General features: G+C 39.9%; 4 protein-coding genes across 10 annotated transcripts in view; 2 read left to right on the forward strand and 2 right to left on the reverse strand.

Annotated features, from left to right (window-relative positions):
• The window catches only part of LOC123977862 (tau-tubulin kinase 2-like), a 14,054-nt gene extending 11,319 nt beyond the window's left edge, over window positions 1-2,735 (forward strand). The window contains exon 15 of the mRNA XM_046060872.1: window positions 1,507-2,735. Coding sequence (XP_045916828.1) covers window positions 1,507-1,855 — 349 coding nt within the window. The 3' untranslated portion in view covers window positions 1,856-2,735. The remainder of the gene's footprint in view (window positions 1-1,506) is intronic.
• Window positions 2,736-4,450: 1,715 nt separating this feature from the next.
• Window positions 4,451-6,637, reverse strand: churc1 (churchill domain containing 1). Of its 2 annotated transcripts, none has more exons than XM_046060128.1 (4): window positions 6,497-6,637; window positions 5,976-6,111; window positions 4,952-5,022; window positions 4,451-4,814 (listed from the first exon to the last, which is right to left on the reverse strand). In XM_046060128.1, the coding sequence occupies exons 1-4, from the start codon at window positions 6,515-6,517 to the stop codon at window positions 4,722-4,724; spliced, it is 321 nt and encodes a 106-aa protein (XP_045916084.1). In that variant the 5' UTR covers window positions 6,518-6,637; the 3' UTR covers window positions 4,451-4,721. The 2 variants fall into 2 exon arrangements, with proteins under 2 accessions (XP_045916084.1, XP_045916083.1); XM_046060127.1 differs by having other exon boundaries at window positions 6,322-6,569.
• Window positions 6,638-6,706: 69 nt separating this feature from the next.
• On the forward strand, window positions 6,707-20,377 carry znf106b (zinc finger protein 106b). Of its 6 annotated transcripts, none has more exons than XM_046060129.1 (22): window positions 6,707-6,896; window positions 7,939-8,010; window positions 8,437-8,573; window positions 8,693-8,754; window positions 10,013-10,216; window positions 10,331-11,602; window positions 11,707-12,046; window positions 12,146-12,206; window positions 12,636-12,790; window positions 13,064-13,124; window positions 13,206-13,965; window positions 14,069-14,103; window positions 14,205-14,338; window positions 14,535-14,669; window positions 15,087-15,203; window positions 16,257-16,448; window positions 16,745-16,807; window positions 17,379-17,498; window positions 17,631-17,702; window positions 17,830-17,901; window positions 18,104-18,250; window positions 18,403-20,377. In XM_046060129.1, the coding sequence occupies exons 3-22, from the start codon at window positions 8,439-8,441 to the stop codon at window positions 18,457-18,459; spliced, it is 4,194 nt and encodes a 1,397-aa protein (XP_045916085.1). In that variant the 5' UTR covers window positions 6,707-6,896; window positions 7,939-8,010; window positions 8,437-8,438; the 3' UTR covers window positions 18,460-20,377. The 6 variants fall into 6 exon arrangements, with proteins under 6 accessions (XP_045916085.1, XP_045916088.1, XP_045916086.1 ...); XM_046060132.1 differs by having other exon boundaries at window positions 7,939-7,993; XM_046060130.1 differs by lacking the exons at window positions 6,707-6,896; window positions 7,939-8,010 and adding an exon at window positions 8,024-8,108.
• Window positions 20,378-20,462: 85 nt separating this feature from the next.
• The window catches only part of capn3b (calpain 3b), a 19,228-nt gene continuing 16,660 nt past the window's right edge, over window positions 20,463-23,030 (reverse strand). The window contains exons 22-23 of the mRNA XM_046060135.1: window positions 21,523-21,581; window positions 20,463-20,969 (exon numbers count right to left, since the gene is read on the reverse strand). Of these exons, the coding sequence (XP_045916091.1) occupies window positions 20,943-20,969; window positions 21,523-21,581 (86 nt within the window). The 3' untranslated portion in view covers window positions 20,463-20,942. The remainder of the gene's footprint in view (window positions 20,970-21,522; window positions 21,582-23,030) is intronic.

Genomic DNA, 23,030 nt, shown 5'->3' on the forward strand with positions numbered 1-23,030 from the left:
ATACTTTAATTAATTATAATCCTTAAAGAGGTCATATTATGCTTGTTGGCTTTTTCCCTCTTCTTTATTAAGCAGAAAATTCTGCTCTGAACTGCATGAAAACAGCTCGTTTGTAGCCCAGCCTTTTCTTCCACTTTGCTGTGACGTCACCGCGAAATATGCGTCATAATGCTCGCCAAGTGACGAGGCAGGCACGCCCTCTAAAACACCAGTGGAAACACACACTGAGCTGCAGCACACAGTGAAAAGATGTCCGCCTGCTTCCTCTCCTCTACCTTCCAAACACTAGCTTCCCTCCAGGTAGTCAATGGACATAAAGTTGCAACTGTGATGTAGAGACAGAGCTCAGTTAAAACTTTATGTATGAAAGATACATTTGTTACAGATTAATAACTCACCACTCTGAAACTCTTCAGTCGATGTTGATAAGATGGTAAGGGGATATACAGCTAAAGCCGTGTTTACAGGCTTCTCACGACCCGCCCTACCCTGTTTCTGATTGGGTAGTAGTCCTTAATTAGGAACTGCGCATGTGCAACTCCCAACAAAGATCTTGTAGAGGTAAGATGTATCACTCCTTAGCTAAAAAGGAGCTTTCAGCACAGAGTGAAAAGAGGAGCTGCAGCAATGTGCAGTAAGACCAAAATATGATGTTTTTTCAAAATGAAACCATGTAAACCTGTTCTGGTACAACCCCTAAATAAGATTTTGAACCTGAAAATGAGCATAATACCACCTCTTTAGATTTCAGTCCTGGTTGATTTGGCGACACCTGTGTTAGGGTTAGGGTATCAGCAAGTGCAGTTTAAAACTACAGCAAACGCTCAAGCAGCTACTTTGTCAGAACTGTTACAGAAGAGCAATTGTTGTGTCTTAAGATGTCTGTAAGTAATTGGCCTTTTCCATCAGGCAAGAAACTTCAGTCTGATTTTATGCTACACGCAGTGCAAATAGTTTTCCGCACAATAATATCCTACTCAGCAACAATTACCTTGCTGAGGAGTTCGAGGTATGCAGCCTGTCACCTGAAACTCTTCATCTAACAGCTCACTGTGGCGGTTACATTTATTATTATTATTATTATTATTATTATTTATTTGAAATTGATCGGCAGTCAAAACTAATCTCTAACCCCTGTGACAAACACATTGGGTTTCCTTTGACTACGTCACAACAAAAGCCACCCTGTGTTTCGCAGGTTGAAGGCTTTTAATATGAAGCAGCAGAGTGAACAGTGAGTGATTAGTGAGATAATATTACATTAATGGCTGCACCATTTCCTGTGAATACCTTGTATGTAGGTAACAATTTGAGTCCAAGAGAGCCAATTACAGAATGAAAATCATAATGAATTTAACTTTAAATTCTCTACATAGAATAATTTGTAGGAGAAATAATCATACAAAAGGCATCTTATCAAAGTGTGTGTGTGTGTGTGTGTGTGTGTATGTATGTGTATGTATGTATGTATGTGTGTATATATAATAAATTTTATCTTCTCTAAAGACGACGGCGTTTACGAGTGCGTGCAAGCAGCACTAGCGACGCAGACTTCCTGGCCAGTCTGACTCAGCTGATGCAGGACCGCAGCGGGATGCTCTTCAGCCCTCCTCCTCGCCCTCGCAGCTCCTCCTCCCTGCAGCGCTCGCTAAGCTCTTCCCCCTCCCGCCAGGAGTTCCGCGAAGGCGGGGCGCTGCAGGGACGCAGCCGCTCTCCGTCCAGCTTCTCCGGTTCCCCTCCTGCTCGCCACCCTCATCTGCAAGACCGGTCCGGAGGGCAGGGTCAGTGGGGGCACAGCTCCAGGGGGAGGGGTCTGATCCATGAGTGTAAAGGCTCCGGCAAAGTGAATCGATGACTGTGTTTGACACAAGTGACTGATCCGGATGGTGCAACTGTAGCGAGAGGCTGTCTCACATTCAGTCCCTGATCGCATGTGTAAATACGGTATTTACTCAAGGGAATGTATTGTACGTAATGTAAAATGTATGATAAATTGTATTTATTTATTTATTCATTTGTTGGATGTGTCTCTCAAAATACTTGACAATGTGGCTTGATACCTGCAGATGAAACAGAAAGGTTGAGAAAACCTTAAGATTGCCAACTCTTTACCTCTCATTTCACTCCTCTCTTAACACTCCATATAAGCCTACTATGAGACCAAAAAGATAATTTTTATTACTTGAGGGATGTAAAAACGCTAATTGTAGATAGGTACCATTAGGAAAATGGTATACACTAATAGAAACCATGTACTCATGTTCAGAACACTAATAGAAATAACACCACACACAGTGTATACACACACACACACATCAGCATTCATGTACAGAAGAACCAGGGCATGCGGCCCGATATTGACCTCACTCCTGTAAAACAGCTAGATAAATTATGTATGTAACAATGAATTGCTCATTTTGGCATATCACAGTGTATTAGTGTGCTTTTACTTTGCTAGAAAATATCGGTCATGCAAAAGGCATCAGCATATTAGAATGTACATGTAAAGTGCACTCATACTTAAGTATTGTAAAAGTGCATGAGTATCATTGCAAATGTTTTTTTTATTATTATTAATTTGTAAAATCTGCTGAGACATCTGTATTTTTATTGAAACGCTCCTGATCAAAATACATCATAATGTAGACCAGCAACGATGTGCATTTTTATTTCTTACATCCAGTAGAAGGTAGGGGAGAAAACTGATAAAAACTGAACTTTTTCATCAAGCCTGACTCTTTGTTTGTTGCATTTTATTCTCACTTCTCCGTTGAATCTATGGCATAGCCTGGCGCGCACCTGCCCAGAAATGTAACTGCACGTCACGGCAACACGGACCACAAGAACTGTAATTGGTCGGCTTGGTAGCATCGCATTTCGTCCTATACGCATTTCTTGCTTGTCCTTCTGCCTCAACTGGTCCACAGGTTGTACATACAATCTCCTCCCGACGCCTTCTCTCATTTCTGCGTTTTAGTAACTTCTCTAAAAGTGACTGCTGTTCAGCATCGATCAGCTCCAACTCTAGCATGATCTGCTCAGTTTCAGTCGCCATTGTTTGTAGTTGCCTACACCAACAAAGAAAAAGAAACTCAACACTGTGGAATATAGAAACCCTACAGCCAGATAGTTTTTGGGGGTGTAATTGTAGAGAGACGTGGACACCAGTGCACATGTATAAAAGCACACATTGGTGTAGACTCGACGCAGAAGTATAAATTGGCCTTTACAGTGTCTTGCCAGTTTAGTTGTTTTAAGATGTCTTTACAACGAGGTTTCTGCCAACACCCCAATAAAATTAAATGTAATTTGTTTTGTGGCATTCACAGCAATGAAACTATTTTACTATTTTATTAGAAGTAGTTCCTACAGAACTAGCTCCAAGCTTAGCTCCAGCCCTGTCAGTGATCAGATTAATGGGAAAAGATGGTTAAACGATCTCAACTAAACGTGTTCAAATAATAGAGTAGTGAATTTTATACTTGAGTTAAACTACTACACCTACTCAGACTATGACGTGTCCACTGAGAACAATCGCTTGTCAAATTCTGTTGAAGCAGCTGTTTCCTTAGACAAATGTCCCTGTAAGCACAAGAGAGACTGCTGACAAGCTGGTGACTGAATGGGGGTAGGTGAGGTCCCAGAAGATAAACACAATGAAATAAAGGCTCCTCCTCCTCCTCCACAGATTTAAAACGTGGAAGAAGGCAAAATGTACCCACATGTTAAACACCAGTAAGTGAGAGTGTACGTTAAAGAACGTGTGGACGTGAAAGAAGGATTGAATCTCAATAGAGATAAGCTCTGATATAACTCCACTCTGACAACTAACGTTTTGTATATATGGGGAAGTGGATGGATTTCGATATGAGGGGTCCAGTATGGCAGATGCAAGTAGGTTATGAATCGTGACTGCTACACAGGAAACTGAAACTTCAATAAATGGCCAGATGTTGACACTATAACAAGCAACTTAATGAACAGAAACGACTGCATAAGTTTTCAAAAGTTACATTTTTTTCTGAGCACTTACACATAAAGACAAAAAGTGGTTTAAGTTTACTCTTGACCTTGTGGTGAGTTTTTTTTTTTTTTTTTTTTTTTTTTTTTTTTAGGACTTGGATACTGTCTTCCCCATATTTGAAATGAACAGGAGTAGCATGTCGGTGCCCCCAGATTAACATAATCAAAACACTCCCAACAGTTTGGTGGCTATGAGAAACTATTTTGGGACATGCTATTTGGCAAAAAATAAATAACTTTGAACCATATAAGCAGATAAATTTACTTTTGTTTTTAAAAACTCTTGACATTTCAACTTTAGCCAATGTCTTCTCGTAACAAATTATAGCTATTTTTGGCTGTACATGGTAGGCTCCCTTACTTTTTCATTCTGATTTTACAACATCAGTCTGTGTTGAGCAGAAAAGTGAAGATGGTAATAAAAATCTTAGTAGTAAAAAAGTTTTATTTAAAGTTACATTGTCAATCAACATACATAATGTCTGTTGTTGTCATGTAGGGCAATAAAAAGTCATGTCCTGTTCAACGTATATCAGCATACAGTAGTTCATACACAGCCAACTTAAAATATGGCATTTACTTAATTGAAGATGTGCATAAAAAATTTTAATAGATGATTAAAATGGTTGGAACCCTGAAGCCAGCAGCTGTGTGGGCGAGACTCGTTCTTAAAAAGTGAATCGTGACCTGCAGGTGGTCTAGAAGAGAGGTGCGGACTGCCTGGGGTCATCTGGTAACACACTGATGGAGTCCTCGGCCTTTCCACACAGCATGCAGAGCATAGTGTACTCCTGGACAACACAAAACATAGTGACAGCAACTAGCCATGAATACTGTATGTTAGATAAGTTAAAAGTTAAAATGCCTATTTTCCTCACATACAAATCTACTTAGTGGTGGTCAATAAACAGGTATAGAGAGGCCTTACCTGATATTCATCAACAACAGAGAAAGTGTATTCGTGCCTGGCAATGACATGGTCACAGTTTTTACAAGCATCTGTAAAGACAAAAGAAGGATATTAGTGGATTATTTTATATATAAATAAATAATGACAAAAATATTCAGACTCCTTTCTACAAGAATTTGGAATCTGGCTGCAGGAATGCAATACAATACAAACAACTTTATTACAGTAAAACTACAATTAAATGCCTAGTCCCAATTAGATGCCCTCTTAAACCCACCAGGTCATCTGCTTGAGTTAGTTCTAAGTTGCTTTGATCATGTATCCCAACATAAATGTATAAACTTTTGTCAATATGGACATGCTACACATTGTTAAGATTGGTTAAATTCTCCACAATTCAATTGTTTAGTTCACTTTATGAAAACAATGAGAACCAAAGTATGATTCATTAAGATTTACCGGCATGGTAAAGGAATTAAAGGCCTGTCCCATATGCCTGTCCCAAATATAGGCAGGGTGAGTTCAGTGATTTAAGCAAATAAAAGCCCGGGTTATTAATTTAAGTTTTACAGTAATCCAACAAGGGGCAATTTGACTGAAAATATTTGGTCCCATCAGCCACAATTAGAGAGCTGCGTCGCTAATGTTGGGCGATAAGGCCCAGCTCGCAGTTGATATTCCATTTCATCCTAAAGGTGTTGAATGGGGTTGAGGTCAGGGCTCTGTGCAGTTCTTCCACACCAAAGTGGGAAAACATTTCTTAATGGCCCTTGGCGCTGACATGTTGAAACAGGAAAAGAATCTTCCACAAACTGTTGCTGCAAACTTGGAAGCACACTATTGTTTAAAAACATCACTGTATGCTGTGGCATTAGGATTTACCTAAAATGAACTAGGGGTTCCTGCCCAAACCTGGAAAAACTGCCCCAGAAGTACCTAAACATTTGACCATGTAGTTTATTATCTGGAGGTTCTCCACAACAATGAGAACACCTGAAAACAACTGGTTGTCTGTCCTAGTGGGACAAGAACAGTCACTCACGATCATATGTGACAATCTCCTCTCCATCCTCATCCTCGGTGGTTTTATTGCTGATCAGCACGAAGTCCCTCTGATGGCAGTTGGCGCAGCCCAGGTAATTCATCAGGTAAGAGCCATTCTCCAGACAAGTGTTCCCCTGAGCAGGAAATCAACACTTATTCTCTTTTTGCTTTCTCAATTACACCCAGGATATTATACAACAGCATCATTGTTTGAGGTGGTTAGTTAACCTAGCCATTCCTTAACTCATAGACTAACGTTATAACCTTAGTAGCTATAAGTTACATTTACTAACGTAAGTGTTTGTCAAAACAAGTAGTGGGGTCTCCTGGTTGTCTCAACTTACCCGGTCCGGGTACTCTTTAAGCACACAGCCGTTGCACATTTTAACTGAAACCTTTTTTTATGTCCGTTGGCGATAACACACTGCAAACAGCTAAAAAATATTTTGCAAAAAAATCCTTTTCCGTACGGAAAGGTGTTCCCTGCAGCTCTTTAGATCTGAAAAACAACCTCATTACCGGACATCGTTGTGAAATCATCGACTCGCTCTCATCTCGTCGTTTGTAGATCTACGAAGACGGCCAGCTGCCAAACTTCCGGTGTCCTCTTTAGCGAACGATTGGTCGACGTAGACGTAACGTCATTTACGTAGACAAACATGGCGGACGTGATGTTGTTCAGCTACATGAAAGAAAGCACCAATTAATTTTGACTAATATATATAGGCTAGATATCCATATAGAAAATATGTACAACCTTTAGAGAGAGTACCAGAATTTAAATATTTGAGGTTATGGTTTGATGTTATTATCATACAAAGCACATGTAAACTGGTGAGTTGCCATTAAATGTTAGACCAGGGAAACTATCAGTAGCTAAAGTTACTGGAAAGGAACAACACTGAAGTTTTAAGTGAATGTAGGTATACCAAGATTAATGACGGGTTTTGGATGGAATATAGTGAGATTACCGAAAAACATGGGTCTGAAAGAGACGATACTCGATCTGTTGTTTAAAGAAATGTTCCCCCATGGGTTCTCCCAGATGTATGTATTAATTTTAAAAGTGGAAGAAAAGAAGAACTGGCCATTAACAGATAACATTCATCTTATTGTTAAAGATCACGTTAAAAGAAACTTCTATACATTTTTGACAATGTATAAAAATGGTTAAGATTTTTACTGATGGGCAAGTGGGTATATATCAGAATTTAATGTTAATATATATCAAAGACTGGCCTATACATATTTGGCATCATTGCAATCATGATTGTCCATTAGTGGATAGAGCAAGTCATTTACTCAGATTAAGCAGCAGCTCACAGAGCCTTGTCCCCAAAGCAAACAGAGAATAAGATCTAATGATAGAAATCCACAAGTTGCTTTTAAGACTACAAAGTATGGGTATAGAAGTGCAGTTTTGTTCGCTGCTCATTTGGTTTTTAGAGGTAATGAGCAAATTGGCAAAGAAGGCTCTTAAAATGACAACAAGTGATAAAAGGGGTAGGGGAGAGGCAAAATCTGTGATTACAACAACTGCAATTGACACCTGGTAGAAGGAATAAGATACAGATAATAAAGGAGACATTATTATAGCCTAATGTACAGAAGTACAAAAGCTTAATCATAACCACAGAGAAGTTCAAGGTTCGGGCACGCAGGTTTTCACTCTACGTTATAAATATTTTTAAAAGGTCAACCTGTGTCAGTGGAAGATGTAAAACACATTATCATGTTCTCTAGCCTTTTTATATACTGTATATGATTCTAGCAGGCTGAATATAATTCAGAGAGGCAGACATCAGGAAAAAATACATGACACAGGGCAGGGATGGAGATTAAAATCACTGCTGACCCACAGGACAGGACTGTAGGGAAATCAGAAGAGGGGTTGGTAGGTTATATAATCCAGGCAGGATTAGGAAATAGGGTGTGACTTTGTTGTGTTTGTTTTTTCTAAGGACCAATCCGTGTTCATGATGATCTAACGCCGCCATGACTCCACACTCCGACACAGTAGGTGGCGCTGCGAGGTAAATTTGTTTGCGAGTCTCTAACTAAAAACAAAGAAGAAGAAGAGACATGGCGGTTGGGAAGCAGTTGAGTGTTGTTGCCATGTGAAATGTGTCTGGTAATTTTGATGTGTTTACAATTTAAATATAAAATTTAGTCTTTTATAATCCGTGAAGAAGTTACCCAAACGCCGTTAATTAAATAATAAATCTTGTGTGAGTCGTAACGCAGGGGCCATTCATGTGCAGGCTGGATGATTTAACCACGTTGTGCTGCAGTTACAGGTTTAGGCTCGATGATCGCAGTGTTAAAGTGATTATAAACTGTGTCCAGCAACACTATATTCTATTGGCTATACTTTTTAATCTGTGATGATATGCTGTTGATGCAACTACAAAGCTTCCATGTGTTTGCTGTTAAGATCTGTTCTTGTTTTACCTGCTCAGAAATGGCAAACGTTCAAACCCCACTTGAGAAGGTGGGTAAAACCCCTGTGAAGAAGAAGACAAACAGCCACGCACTGTCCCCACAGAAGGTCAAAAATATCTACTGTATTTTGTGTCGCAGGTCGTATTTGAAACATGTAAGTGCCTCTAACTTTATTTACATGAGTAGCTGTGCGGCTGTGCTGGTTAATGTGTGATTATTCCAACATGCAACCCTTATAAATGATCTATAATTCTGAAAATATGTTAACTACAGGAAGGCCATGAGCATATGCATGGTATGCTGCATCACAGAGAGCTGGAGACGGTGCTGGGCAAGTGAGTAATATCTAATAAACAAATGTACTGTAATATGCAAGAGATGCAAAACTAAAAAAAGTAAAACACATGATGTTGAAGACATTTTGGGCTGAGTTGAGTAAGAGTTTATGCACAACAAATGTCATGGTTGTGTTGTCATGTTATTCTTCAGGAGTATGTCAATAGTCTCTCAATCTCAGTCTCTCTATTGTTCACAAATCTGTCAAAATCTGTGTGAGTGAGCACTTCTCCTTTGCCGAGATAATCCATCCACCTCATGTGTGGCATATCAAGATGCTGATCAGACAGAATGGGTATTACACAGGTGTGTTAGGCTGGCCACAATAAAAGACCACTCGAAAATGTGCAGTTTCACTGTATTGGTGGGGTCTGGAAACCAGTCAGTATCTGGTGTGACCACCATTTGTGCTTCACATAGTGCAACATGTTTCCTTCTCATAGAGTTGATCAGGTTGTTGATTGTGGCCTGTGGAATGTTGGTCCACTCCTCTTCAATGGCTGTGCGAAGTTGCAGTGAGGTCGAGGCCCCGATGAGGATGACGAGCTTGCAGATAAGCGTCCCTGAGACGGTTCCTGACAGTTTGGGCCGAAATTCTTTGGTTATGCAAACCGATTGTTGCAGCAGCTGTCCAGGTGGCTGGTCTCAGACGACCTTGGAGGTGAAGTTACTGGATGTGGAGGTCCTGGGCTGGTGTGGTTACACGTGGTCTGTGGTTGTGAGGCTTGTTGGAGGTACTGCCAAAGTCTCTGAAACACGTTTGGAGACGGCTTAGAGAGAAATTAACATTCAATTCACGGGCAACAGCTCTGGTGGACATTCCTGCAGTCAGCATGCCAATTGCATGCTCCCTCAAAACTTGCGACATCTAACATATTTTGACAGATTTGTGAACAATATTTGAGAGAAATAGGCCTTTTGTGTACATAGAGAAAGTCTTGCATCTTTGAGTTCAGTTCATGATTAATGGGGGCAAAAACAAAGTGTTGTGTTTATAATTTTGTTCAGTGAATTTTAACATTTAGTTTGACTACATAAAAAGAAAAGAAGAAAAACATGTTTATATTCCTTAAAGTAAGGTATCAAAAAGAGTGTTTCCCTGCCATACAAAGATAATATAACCATGCACAACATGCACTGACCCAAAACTCTCATGTTGTGTTTTGATCTTAAAATCTGTTGCAGAAGCTTGAAGCCGGGACTCTGACATCTACTCAAATCTGACCAAAAATATGGTTTATTGTTGTTTTTCCACAGCGGCTCATTTCATGAATGTCAGGCGTGTAAGCAGTCCTCCATGGGTTTAAATGAGTATGCTCGGCACATCTCCACCGCTGAACACAAAGCCAAGTTGAAGAGCTTGATGTCTAAAAATGTAAAGCCCATCTCTCTGTCTAAGATTCTGAGCCCTGAGACCATGGGCCGAATCCTGGAGAGAAACAAGAAGCTGAAGAAAGAGGAGTAAGAATTTCACGTTTAGTTGTTATTGAGTCAAAATGATTGCTTTTGCATTTTTATCACTTTATGATAAAATATGTTGTTGTTGTTTTGAAACATGGTCTATTTCCATTACAGGAAGAAAGCAATGCGAAAGAAAAAAAAGAAACTGAAGCAGATGGCTGGTCAGAAACTTGCAAAAATGCAAGAGGGAGCCGTGAGAAAAAACACGGTGGCGTCCAAAGTAGTGAAGCTGGAAAACTCCAAACAAGTGAACAGGAGGACGCTGCAACAGATGCGGAAAACCCAGCAGGAAGAAAGCAACAATGTGGTTGTACAAAATAAAGAGAATAAAGTGTCCAGTCATCAAAGAGAATCAACTTTGCAGAATCAAAGTGAAAGATTTGCTTGTTTGCCCGGAGAGCCTTCAGGTCGAACTTGGCATCACCCTAATGTCCGGAACCAGTTCACCCGGTCAAGTCACCAGCTGAGGCATGATGGCAACTTTTCTGTGAACAGTCAGTGCAGCAAAGTCCAAAGTGAGAGCTCCCAGACAGACAGACTTGTTAGAAGATCACACATCACCCAAACAGGTGTCACCAGCAAGCCAGAGCAGATAACCATCAGCCAGCATGACTATTACAACAAGCAGTACGAGTGTGCAAGAGACTTCACCAGTGATCACCTCCCTCAGAACGGAGCCATCTTCTTTGATCATGGCCAGAAGGAGAGTACGGCATCTTCTGAGCGAGGACAGGAAGGTCCACATTCAGCTCAGCCTGACTCTGAAAATCGATCGGCCAACGCAGCTCCCATACGGGACATCGATGTCAGTGCGATGCTGTGGCAAATCAGAAGAGCGCTTGGTGTGAGGGAGCCGTGTAGAGCAGATCGTGAAGCCCGGAGGCAGAACGGCGAGGGAGGCGTCCGGGCGGCTGATCACGGGACCACGCTGCAAGTTGGAAGTGAGAGGAAGCAGCCGGCAGGTGGCTCCTGCAGAAACCACGCCGAGGAGGCCGCACTTCACACCCCCTCTGCTGCAGCTACATCTGTGCAATCCTCACCGGTCAACAAGCCAAAGCAGAAAACAGCCAGGACGACACAAGGGATGACTGAGAATAGCTCAGCGGTTGCAAGTGACTCAAACGGACCTTCAAACAGCAAGGAGACCGAATCTCCCACCTCACACAGCCAATGTTTGGGCACGTCCTCTGAGCACAACCTGACAGTCGCCCGCAGGGTTCGAATAGCCCACGAAACAGGGAAATTTCAGGGAGAGAAAGAGGCTGAGCTTAAACCAACCCTGAACACGTTGTTCAGCTTATCAGGGGCCAAGAGTAAGTTGAGCTGGAGGGAGAAGTATGAGGAGATGAAAAGAAGGAGACAGGAGGGGGGCAGAGGCAGGCCCAGGTAAGCCTTTTTTCATCTTTTCGACTGTTTCCATTTTACCCTGTGTTTTCCAAAAGAAATGTGTTTTTTTCTAAATCTATTCTTTTAATTCTGTGTGGTAACAGGTTTGGAATTAAGTTGACGAACCCTCCATCTGACCAAAGAAGCGCAGCGGACAGTGACTTGCCTCTGTCAGAAGGCTTCCATTGGGAGTCGCTCCCAGACAGTCCTTCGGGGGCACACTGGACTGGGCCGCATCCTTCACCGCCGGGCGCGACGCGTAATAACTCTTGCACAGAAGCACAGTCAGATTCTCAGACGCAGGAGCCGTTGGAGCAGCCTGGTGCCGCACAGCAAAGCTGCAGCAGGCAGACGGTGGAAGTGGTGTCTGTGAAGGTTGAACCAAACTTTGAGGATGAGAATGGAGACGTCAGTAGTGCCAGCAAGAGGAAACAAGAAGTAACAGTGAGTAGCTTACAGTATTTTTAAGTGTTTACAGCTGAATTACATCTGCTTGCTGATAGATTTTTATTGTTGAAATTGAATTATAAATTATTCTTACAGCATGACGGCCTTTCTGATAAGGAGCCATTTGGAAAAAAGAAGAAAACAAAGTCAAACGCGGGTAATTCTAATATTTTGAGTGCTGTTGGGTCGTCTTTTTTTTTTTCTTCTGATGAAGATTAAGCTCAGATCAAAGAATTACTCTTAATTAAAGGTTAACAGGAGTACAGCGGCATATGTGAGAAAAGTTTATATAAAACCTTTTGTAGTGAACTGTCAGCAATTGAGTTGCATTGTGGGTAATGTAGAACCAAGCCAAGAAGAAGAATGTGGGAATAAAAAAAATTATATCTCTGGTTTTGCTGCATCAATTTCTATTCTATTCTATTCTATTTCATCTATTTCCAGTGCGATGCTCAGTCAGCGGACTATTCTATTTAAAACATTTTCATTTTGAAACTCACCTCTCCCAATAGTGTTTGAGATTTCTTGGGTGATTATATGGAAATATTCACAGTTTGTATTTTGCCCTTTTTTTCCTGACCTGTAGACCAGGACCAGATGGACCAGCTGTTGGCTGTGTCTCTGAGGGAGGAGGAGCTGAGCCACTCATTACAGGATTTAGACAAATCTCTGATCCAGGCCCGCAATGCCCTGCAAGCTGCCTACACAGAAGTCCAAAGACTCTTACTATTGAGACAGCAGGTACAAACACCAATGCAGAATCCTCTTTTAAATCTCTTCTGAAAACTCACTCTGATTTAAAGGCTTTTTCATAACTGATGGTGGTTTTTTTCATTATTTTATCTTGTTTTATATCTTTTGTTTACTTTTCTTGCATGTTTTAATTGCAAAGCACTTTATTATAAAATGTTCTATATAAATGAAGTTATTGTTACTATTGTACTGAAGAAAATTTCACAAATCTTTTTTACCTTTTCATGGGTGTACATTAAATTGTTCTCCCTGCTGTTTCAGTGTACTGCTGAGGTCAACAGTCTGAGAGCCCAACGCATTGAGATCCTGCAGGGGATGCAAGGTACAGTAGAGTTACCCTTTGCTTTAAATGGCTTCACTGCTCAGCAAATAGTTGACCTTTTCCTTTCTTAATCTTTTTCAGGAGGATACTCGGGAACATCTAATGTGGCAGAGAAATCCTCCACCTCCTCAGCTGGGGCTGCTACTGCCCCCATGCAACCAAGACACTCTCCCCTTCCTTCCTCTTGTGCCTTCCCCACCTCCTCCAGCCAGCAATCACCTTCCACAAACCCAGCATCTTATATCAGCCAACCTCATCTAACCCCGCTTGCCATGCCAAAAATACCAGTAAAGCAAAAAATCTGCCAACAACCCACAGCCTCGTGTAACCCAGATACACCTCAGGTTCTAGTGAATCAACCTGTGCCCCTGTTTCCCTCTGATTTGCTTCCTACACTGCTGGTTACATCACCCCACTTAGCTGCTCCTACAACTGTTGTTAGTTCTCTCAAACAACCCAAAACAGAGTGCTCTACATCAACGAATACAAATCCTTATCCTGAATCATCTGCCAGGCAGCAGGAGCAGGTCACGAGGGAGGTTTCAAAGGACTTTGTAAAGACCGTGAGTTTGGCGAGAGAAGAAACTGACAGCGATTCTGATGAAGAGACGGGAGGAAATCTCTGCAAAGTGCCGGCACCAGAGAAGCCTGATGGAGGAAACGAGAGTGATGACTCGGTCGAATTGATGGAGCCCTCCGACCTGGTGGTCATCGATATTGATGAATCAGACAATGAGGAGAGCGTCTCAAATGCTCACCAAGAGCCTCCTCAGATGTCTGTCAGCGTGGAGTTCAGTTCTTCGAGTACACAGACGTTTCAGCAGAATGATGATGATGAGAGGTGACTTATGTACATATTATGCCGCAGAATCTTGAACATACCGGGGATGCTTTACTTGTAAATGTGAAACATGACCAACTTTTTTTCTCTCCTGACCACTCAGAAAAGATAAACCTACACCTTTGCCAGTTTCTCCAGGTGAGCATTGTTTCTCCTGCTTACATTAAATTTAAATCACACAGAAGATTTTTAGACGCACAGCTGTAAAAATCTTGTTTTCGCCGTAATCGTGGGTGCAGAGGTGGTTGACGACGAGGAGCCATCCTTGGGAGAGTTTCTAAATCACACTGGCCCTGTCCACGGCCTTCAAGTTCACGAGGGCCGGTTGTACACGTGTTCAGGGGACAACACAGCGCGGGCCTACGGTCTGGTGGTATGTTGATTTTTTTTTTTTTTTTTTTTATTTATACCGACTTCTGTCAAACTGTGTCCCTGCTCAAAACTGTATCCTTCCTCCGACAATAAGCAAATATCATCAAACCACAACAGTTTAATGTAAGTGTGTCCTCAGTTTGTGATGCGTAAAATATAAAATCTGTAGCCTATATATTTTATATCCGTGTATCCAGAACAGGGAGTGCCAGGCCGTGTTTGAGGGTCACACGAACAAAGTCAACTGTCTGCTGGTGTCGTCCCTCCCAAACAAGCCGGCACGTCTCTACACTGGATCCAGCGACCAGACCATCCGCTGTTTCAGCACAAAGGTACACAACAAGAAAAAATATCCTGATACACATTTTCTCTTTGTGATTTGTATGTGACATTTCTTTATTACTGGGGGGCTGGGATTCATGTCATTGGTTGGTTGATAGATTCATCCAAGAAAGAGTTTTTCATAACACCCTTTTTATAACTTCTCTTCAGTTCAGTTTTGGACCTGTTTCTGTTATAAATTTGTCCTTCTGGCTGCTGACCAGCTTTAACTTAACTCTCTTTCTCTTAACTGGGGATTCAGTGTGACACCCAGTACTTAGAATTTACTTGCTGAGTTACTTATGGGTTTTTAACCATCATACTTTAAATTATACACCCACTTCTGTAAGCCTAGCACTGACCCCTATCTTGGGATTCGCACTTTTTGATGTTCTAATTTGGTGATTTATTTTTTCTCTGACCTCCAGTCTAAAAAGTGTCTGGAGCAGACTTCCCTTTCAGACAGAGTGTTGTGTTTGCATGTCGCCTGGAACTTTCTGTTTGCTGGACTCGCCAATGGATCAGTGACTAGCCACGACTTAAAGGTGAGTGAAATGATTTCAATACAAGAGAAATAACCTTTACACATCTATTTGGTCTTGTGCTTAATTTCACTACTATGAGTGGTTGGTATTTACTGTATTACGTAGGGATGCACATAATGTTCGGCCACCGAAATTAATCGGCCAAAAATTAGGGATGCACCAAAATGAAAATTCTTGGCTGAAGCCGAAACTAAATATAATGAAAATATTTGCTGAACACCGAACAAATACATTCACATTTTTACCATTTATTTTGCCTTTTTTTTGCATTGCATAGATTAAATTTGTAAAAATGTGATAATTGATTTTTCGTCGTTCCCACAGGATTTGGAGAGACTATGGTGAGTGGGTCCGAGGCCCGAGAGGGTCCGGTAAAATAAATTACAGGTGTCCTTTTTAGTTTTAATTTACACATTTAATATGTTTTATACTTTCTGTGAATATAATGCAATTAATCTTGTTTTAATACTGTATAGACATCTTATTTTGAAAACCGCTAAATTCATCAAGTCCGACCCAATTTGATAAATAATGTTGTATGTGGTTCTCGTATTGCGTAACATGAAGACTTTATAGCCTCTCTTCAGCTGGGACTCTCATACTGCAACACTTGTCTTTATAAAGAGAGAAGCTGACAGGATATAGACGCTAACCTGCCTGTCAGCTCGCACTGGTCCGTTTCAGTTACCATAAAGGCTTGAATATGTGTGCACTCCAAATGTAGGTGCAGCTAGCTTGATCAGGCCTTGGACCCACCCACCGTAGTCTCTCCAAATCCTGTGGGAAACACTGAGTAAAAAGCACATTTTCACTATTTAATTTATGCAATGATAAAAAAGGCAAAATAAATAAAATAAAAAAATGTGAAAAACCTTGTTCTGGAAGTTTTTCATTATATTCTGCTTCGGCCAAGAATTTTCATTTCGGTGCATCCCTAGTATGACGCAGTGTGCAGACTCTATTTTAAAGCATACCTTTCTGATTTTATCTTCTATATGCCAGAGTAATTTTCTGACAGCTGCTTCTTCAGTAGCGATTAACCTCTCTCCTTAGACTCTGAAGCAGATAGATGTGTTTGAGTGCCATGGCCCACGAGGCGTGAGCTGCCTGGGCACAGCGCAGGAGGGCGCCCGCCGAGTCCTGCTGGTCGGCTCCTACGACAGCACCATCAGTGTGCGGGACGCCAAGAGTGGCCTGCTGCTGCGCTCGCTGGAGGGACACACCAAAACTGTGCTCTGTATGAAGGTGAGGAGATAAACCCACTTCTGAACACTTCAACTGTTAAACTTTAAAAAAGCATTCAGTCTGTATTCAGATTCAGATTTTGCTACCTGCAGATGCTTGTCCGATGTCTCCAAAGTTACTAAATATGACATTCATATATTCATAAGGCTGTAAATAGTTTAAATGCTGTAGTAAATGGCTGTATTTTGACTGAACTTTGGTTTTAAAAGGTTAGTTTTTATATTTCTTGTAGATGAAATGTAGATTTTGTTTGTACATCAGGTGTACTGAATTATACTTCCTTTTGTTTTTTTCAGGTGGTGAATGACCTAGTTTTCAGCGGCTCCAGTGACACATCTGTTCACGCCCACAACATCCACGTAAGTGTTAAGATTCCCAAGAGTTTGAATTATCTCTTGTAGGACATGCAATTCAGATCAGAATCAGAAATACTTTATTGATTGCCAAGGTGAAATTCATGTGTTGCAGTTGTTCATTTTGCCAATCAAGACATTAAAGGAATAATAATAATGATAGAAAGTTGTTAATTAGAAATTAAAAGAAAATATAAAAATCTAATAAATATTTTTTAAAAAGCAGTGTGGAAATTTGTACGGTATTTTACATTAAGTGACAGAAGTGTAATGAATAAATAGTAATAATGAATACTGATAGTGTTCAGGTGGAATGTGATTAAAATCTTTAGAAATTGCAGTATAATTCTTGCAATACTGCAGTTTGTTTTAGTATAGTATAGTATAAATCAATTAATCTGAACATTTCTTGTGTTAACACAACAATAAAAGTGAAATTGAGATTGTTTGGATTCGTAATCTTAAAATCATTCAATGTTAATTTGAGTGTCTGTCTCGGTTTGCGTTTTGGTTTCTGTTTCAACTTTATGCATTCGCTGTCGCCATGATTTTTTTCCCCTTACATCTTTTTTTGTAGACGGGTGAGTTGGTTCGTATCTACAAGGGTCACGGTCATGCCGTCACATCAATAGTTATCTTGGGGAAAGTGATGGTGACGGCTTGTCTGGATAAACTGGTCCGAGTTTATGAGCTACAGGTACACTGTTTATGACTCAATTCAGGCCACCTTTTTGAAGATATCTAGTGTCATGTTTTTAAACTAAACCCCATATCTGTCTGTCTTGTGAATTATCTTTGTATTATTCATTTGAACGTGTTTTCTTTTTAGTCCCATGACCGGCTGCAGGTGTACGGGGGCCACAGTGATATGGTGATGTGCATGGCCGTGCATAAGAGTGTGGTGCGTGGACTAAAACTAGCCCAGCCATATTTTACCATTTAAGCTTGTACAATATTCAGGTTCATTCAGGAAAAGATGGCTGAAAATGCTTGAATTACTCACCTACCATTTTTTTTGTCTCACACAGATCTATACAGGCTGTTATGATGGCAGCGTTCAAGCTGTAAAGCTCAACTTGATGAAGAACTACCGCTGCTGGGTAAAGACTAAATTTTTGATATGTTACATCAGATTTTAAGATTTGTATCAATTCATGTCTGAGTACACACTTTTGTTTACACACTCTTACAAGAAAAACACGTTCTTCTTCTTCAAGATATTTAATAATTATAAGATTAGTTACACTTTCTGATAGACTTGTGTCTTAACATATGTCTTTGTGACCTTTGCTCTCTTTTCAGTGGCAGAATTGCTCTCTGATCTTCGGCATGGCGGAGCATCTTGTGCAGCACCTCCTTAGAGATCACAGCAACCCCAATCTGCAGACGGTCAAATGTCGCTGGAGGGGCTGCAGCACTTTTTTTTCCACACAGCAGTCGGTTAGGCAGGTAAAGAACGTTATTTTAAACAAAGCAAATATGATATAGGCTGACTAATAGCTAAGTTACCAAAAGTGAGCCTTCACACCAAGCACATGAGTACTTTTGGGCGGGTTGAACATGGGAACAATTGCACAGTCTTGTTTGTATTTTTCCTGCAGGAACTGCCTGAACACATGCAGAGCCATGTGGAGAATGACAGCAGAGTGCAGCCTTGATGCAGCAGATGAGGCTGGAGTTTCATCCATTACAACAAGTTCTTTTCAGGATTTTGGGTTTTCTTTCCCATTCATTCCCTGGGCTTTTAGCTTTTGAGGTGCTGATCACATCTCTTTGGTCTTGGGCATACTGTATGACCTCTGTAAGGCTGTTATTGATCCTTGACACTGTTGTATGACAGGACAGAGATGTTCATTCTCTAACACTCAGTCAGTCCTGCTCTTAAAATAATTGTCTTCAACTATTTCTTTCCTTAATTGTCTGCAGTTCAAATTATCAGTTTAATTTGAGGAGGAAAATTGTTCATTACTTTTGGATCTGTTGACAAGGAACGTTTTTTATCACCTTGAAGACATATGAGGCTTTATACACCATAACCTATACTATACATTAAGCCTTGTCAGAAATGTCATTAGAAGATGTGAAGCTAATTGTTCAGAGCACTTTTACAACTATGCTTTACCATCAACACCTTGGTGCAGCTTTTACAGTGAACTGCCCTCAGCCTTGGATTGGCGATGGGCTCTGAAGAGGATGTAGCATGTTTAAATGTTGCCTGAATCTGGAAATGAAAAACAAAGCTGAAATTCCAGAGTGTTGGAACCTGAACAAATTTAATTGAGTTACACATCAAATCTCAACACCCAGTTTGTGAAAATGCTAGTCTGCGCTCTCGAGTAATTTAAAGAGTACTCCACCGATTTAACGTTGCACTCCTGTAACATTATCAGACTTGCAATGGAAAATTTAGATCACAAGGATCTAATTTGATTGTTGATTCTTCTTCTTTGTCAGACCTGGTACCTACATTACCCACGATGCAACTTGACTACCGACCGTTCAGTCATAGATTCAGGTTTTTTATGGCGGCTAATGTACCACTGAGCCACTAGCCTCAAGAAGAGATAAGCAGGCTAGAGAGGGTCTTCTTTCGAACTCACCGCCTCCAGATTTTTGTCTTGTAGGACTAAACAGCAAGAGTGAAGTAATATACAAAGAGCTTTATGCAACATTTCTCACATATGCAGTTGTATTCCCCAAGACCTGTGAAAGACTGATGTGCAAAATTGAAATTGAAATTGAAATATTTTTCAAACACACATCCTTAGACATTAAGATCATTCTTGGTAATTGTAGAAGGGTCAGGTCTTTACCTTCATGAAGTCAGCAGGACTTTGAGGATTGTGCGAAATATTTTCAAATCCTTTTTAGAAAGTATTCGGTGTTGAAAGGACCTGCATACAAGGGCGGCTGCTCAATTGTGAAAATAAACAGGCTTAACTTGCTGGTATACTGTATTATTAAAGAAGGTGCAGTTTGGGGAAACAATTCCAGTGTTTAAAACCCATTGGCTAATATTTAGCAACCTGTACTTTCTGTATAAATAATAAACTACCCGCCTGCTTTCAAGTCAGATTTTTCTCTTTTTTATGAATATTTTCAATATTTTAGTTTTTTTAATTATATAATGACATGGCTTGTTATTTTTCCTGATATCACAGTGTAGAGACAATGTATCCTTAATTATTCCTTGGCCCAAACAGTTTTCTTGCACACTTGAGAACTTACTTTAGAAATGGATTCTTTAAGTGGTGACTCTTGGTTATAGAAATGTTTTGCATCATTAAATATGTAATCAATCTATTAATTTATAATTGTTACATTTTCACATTTCCCAAAGAATTGTTGTAGGCAATGTTCTTCTCCTCTATATAACTTTGGACAATGCATATTTGAAAACGTATCTCTCTTTTTGGTGCAATGGAAGAAAGTAGTGGAAGCTGTCCAACCAAACTGTTCAGAGAACAACTATAAGAATGATGCCTTAATGTTTTTATATTACACTGTACAGTGTGTATTTGATTTGTGTTCAATACCAACTTTGTGTACAGCAATAAAAAAAAAACTAAATTTACAGTATTCACCTCCACTATATTTTAAAAACAATATCCAGCACATTCAGTATTTCTTTAAAGATTTGTCAAACAAAATGTTCATTCACTCAATTCTCACATCAACATTTATTTTTAAGACATTTCTAGCTTTTCACTTCTAACAACGTGTTGTTTAAAACATATGAACTTATGCAATAAAGGTAAATTCTACATTTTTAAAAACTTCTGCCCACATCATCACACTCCTCCTTGCTTCACGTTGTCTGAGGTAACATCACTGAGAACTTAATTCATCACATGTCAGCACTGTAGAGTCTAGAGAACTGATGCTGGTTCAGGGATCCGCTTCATTATTGAGTCGCTAAAATAAAGATGACATTAAATCTAAACCATCATAGCTTGAGTCATGACAGAAGTCTAAATATTACATACAACTGGAGAAATCATTAAACCTCTGATTTTGACTTCAAGATTAAATTTTGTTGGGGTCACAAAATCTGTGCAAAAATACTTTTTAAAAAACCATGAGGCTGTCCAGGAGTTGAGTCATGAACGTGAACAGCTGCTGTCGTGGTCACGTAGGTGACTTAAGAATACATGGTCAGCTGAAGCCACTGGAAAGAGAGAAAGAAAAAGTTTAATTTTCAAAGTGTAAACTATACACCAAGTGACCAGAAAACTTAACATTTTAATGCAATCAACAGTGCTGATTAAATATCTACCGTTGTGAAACATATTTTTAATGGTTTGTGTCAGAGAGGTGTTGATTCAACTTTATGGTCATTTTTGAGGCTGTAGTTTGTGGTGTTGTACTGGACTGTACAATAAAGAGAGTCTTTGATCTGATCGTTTTGCTCTACAATATATAAAAATAAAGTGCACAAATTAGAAACACATGTCAATATAATGCAATCCAACATAGCATAAAGTGCAGCATCAAAATGCAAAATAACTAAGTACGGTAGTGTTCAGACTGTAATCATGTTTTAGCCAGTTTGAAGACTGTATGATGTGGTTCAAAGCTCTTTAAAAAACAATGATTTCCTTCATCACAAGCATGTCTCAATAGTCTTACCTCAAAGATAATGTAAGTACAAGAACACATAAACACGGACAGAAACACAACACACAGAATAGCATACTGTGAAAATACTACAACTGCCTTACCTCCAGGACATTGAGCTTGATTAGTCCATCTCCGTCTTTGTCAAAGGCATTGAAAGCCCCTGCAAGAGACAACTGATCAGCCTTCATTCATCTCTTTATAAATAAGACAAGACAGAATTTTATTTATCCTGATGGAAAACTGTTGTGCAAATTTAAAAAGTTAAGCAGATATCCAAAATCCCCAAAATCCAAATATACACATGCCAAAAATATATGCCTCTTGGTGGGTTGCATATAGAAATGTATGTACAATATCTCAAGTATAGGTAAGTGTTTATGGTTAATTCAAAATGTTGATTGATTATGTCCATGATATTGCACATTTTGTCCTGTAAGTGAGAAAGTTGTAATGATCATAATCTTTCAAATCTTGCAGTTGGACAAGGCTACAATCAGTGGGACCTACGAGTTAGAATTTGGCCCTGCAAAGGATTCATGAATAGTGTAAAATATTTTGTATTTTTTCAGCACTGGTTCTGTTAAAAACATCAGATAAGAGCAGTAAATCACTAATGTATCAGTTGTGTGAGATTCTTTTTTGGTCAACAACCCTCCTGGTACCATTCAATAATAGTGTTCTCAGGGGTATATGCAGTAGTGAGACTGATGCCATCAACAATATTTTTTAGCTGCACCAGCTCAGGCGTGGTCTGTACTTACTGAACATGCCCTCTAGCCTCACGAAACAGCAGATGTAACTGTCAAAGTCGATGTTGAGGTGTTCGTCTGCGTAGCGCATGGCGATGATGCCATACAACTGGTTGTTGAGGTGAAACCCTTCGTGGGGAGAAGGCAAAACACATGTCAGCACTAAGGTTCATGGTTGACAGTTTATGTCAGGTCACAGGTTTCTAACAAGAGGCTGGAGAGTATAGGATGTGATCTTGTCAAAAGTTCTATTGTAAACTGCTAATCACTATATGAAACTGCATTGACTATGTGTTACTAGTGTCTCCTGTTTCATTTATGCTGTAATACAATTACAATTTGAAATGTAAATGATTGAAATTCAGACTTCTAAAGATGATGTGCAACCCCCCAAATGTCTGAAATATTTTTCAAACACACATCCTTAGACATTAAGATCATTCTTGGTAATTGTAGAAGGGTCAGGTCTTTACCTTCATGAAGTCAGCAGGACTTTGAGGATTGTGCGAAATATTTTCAAATCCTTTTTAGAAAGTATTCGGTGTTGAAAGGACCTGCATACAAGGGCGGCTGCTCAATTGTGAAAATAAACAGGCTTAACTTGCTGGTATACTGTATTATTAAAGAAGGTGCAGTTTGGGGAAACAATTCCAGTGTTTAAAACCCGTTGGCTAATATTTAGCAACCTGTACTTTCTGTATAAATAATAAACTACCCGCCTGCTTTCAAGTCAGATTTTTCTCTTTTTTATGAATATTTTCAATATTTTAGTTTTTTTAATTATATAATGACATGGCTTGTTATTTTTCCTGATATCACAGTGTAGAGACAATGTATCCTTAATTATTCCTTGGCCCAAA

Source organism: Micropterus dolomieu, linkage group LG10, assembly GCF_021292245.1.
Source record: "Micropterus dolomieu isolate WLL.071019.BEF.003 ecotype Adirondacks linkage group LG10, ASM2129224v1, whole genome shotgun sequence".
NCBI lineage: Eukaryota > Metazoa > Chordata > Actinopteri > Centrarchiformes > Centrarchidae > Micropterus > Micropterus dolomieu.

What these genes read in the sequence shown, in the direction of transcription:
- churc1 (XM_046060127.1), bottom strand. Translation starts at nt 6,360, where the DNA reads ATGTGCAACGGCTGTGTGCTTAAAGAGTACCCGGACCGG. An exon ending in GGAGATTGTCACATATGATC is followed by an intron (nt 5,023 to 5,975) that starts GTGAGTGACTGT and finishes TTGTCTTTACAG; the next exon opens with ATGCTTGTAAAAACTGTGAC. An exon ending in CTGTTGTTGATGAATATCAG is followed by an intron (nt 4,815 to 4,951) that starts GTAAGGCCTCTC and finishes TGTGTTGTCCAG; the next exon opens with GAGTACACTATGCTCTGCAT.
- znf106b (XM_046060129.1), top strand. Translation starts at nt 8,439, where the DNA reads ATGGCAAACGTTCAAACCCCACTTGAGAAGGTGGGTAAAACCCCTGTG. An exon ending in ACCTTTGCCAGTTTCTCCAG is followed by an intron (nt 14,104 to 14,204) that starts GTGAGCATTGTT and finishes TCGTGGGTGCAG; the next exon opens with AGGTGGTTGACGACGAGGAG. An exon ending in TGGCCGTGCATAAGAGTGTG is followed by an intron (nt 17,703 to 17,829) that starts GTGCGTGGACTA and finishes TGTCTCACACAG; the next exon opens with ATCTATACAGGCTGTTATGA.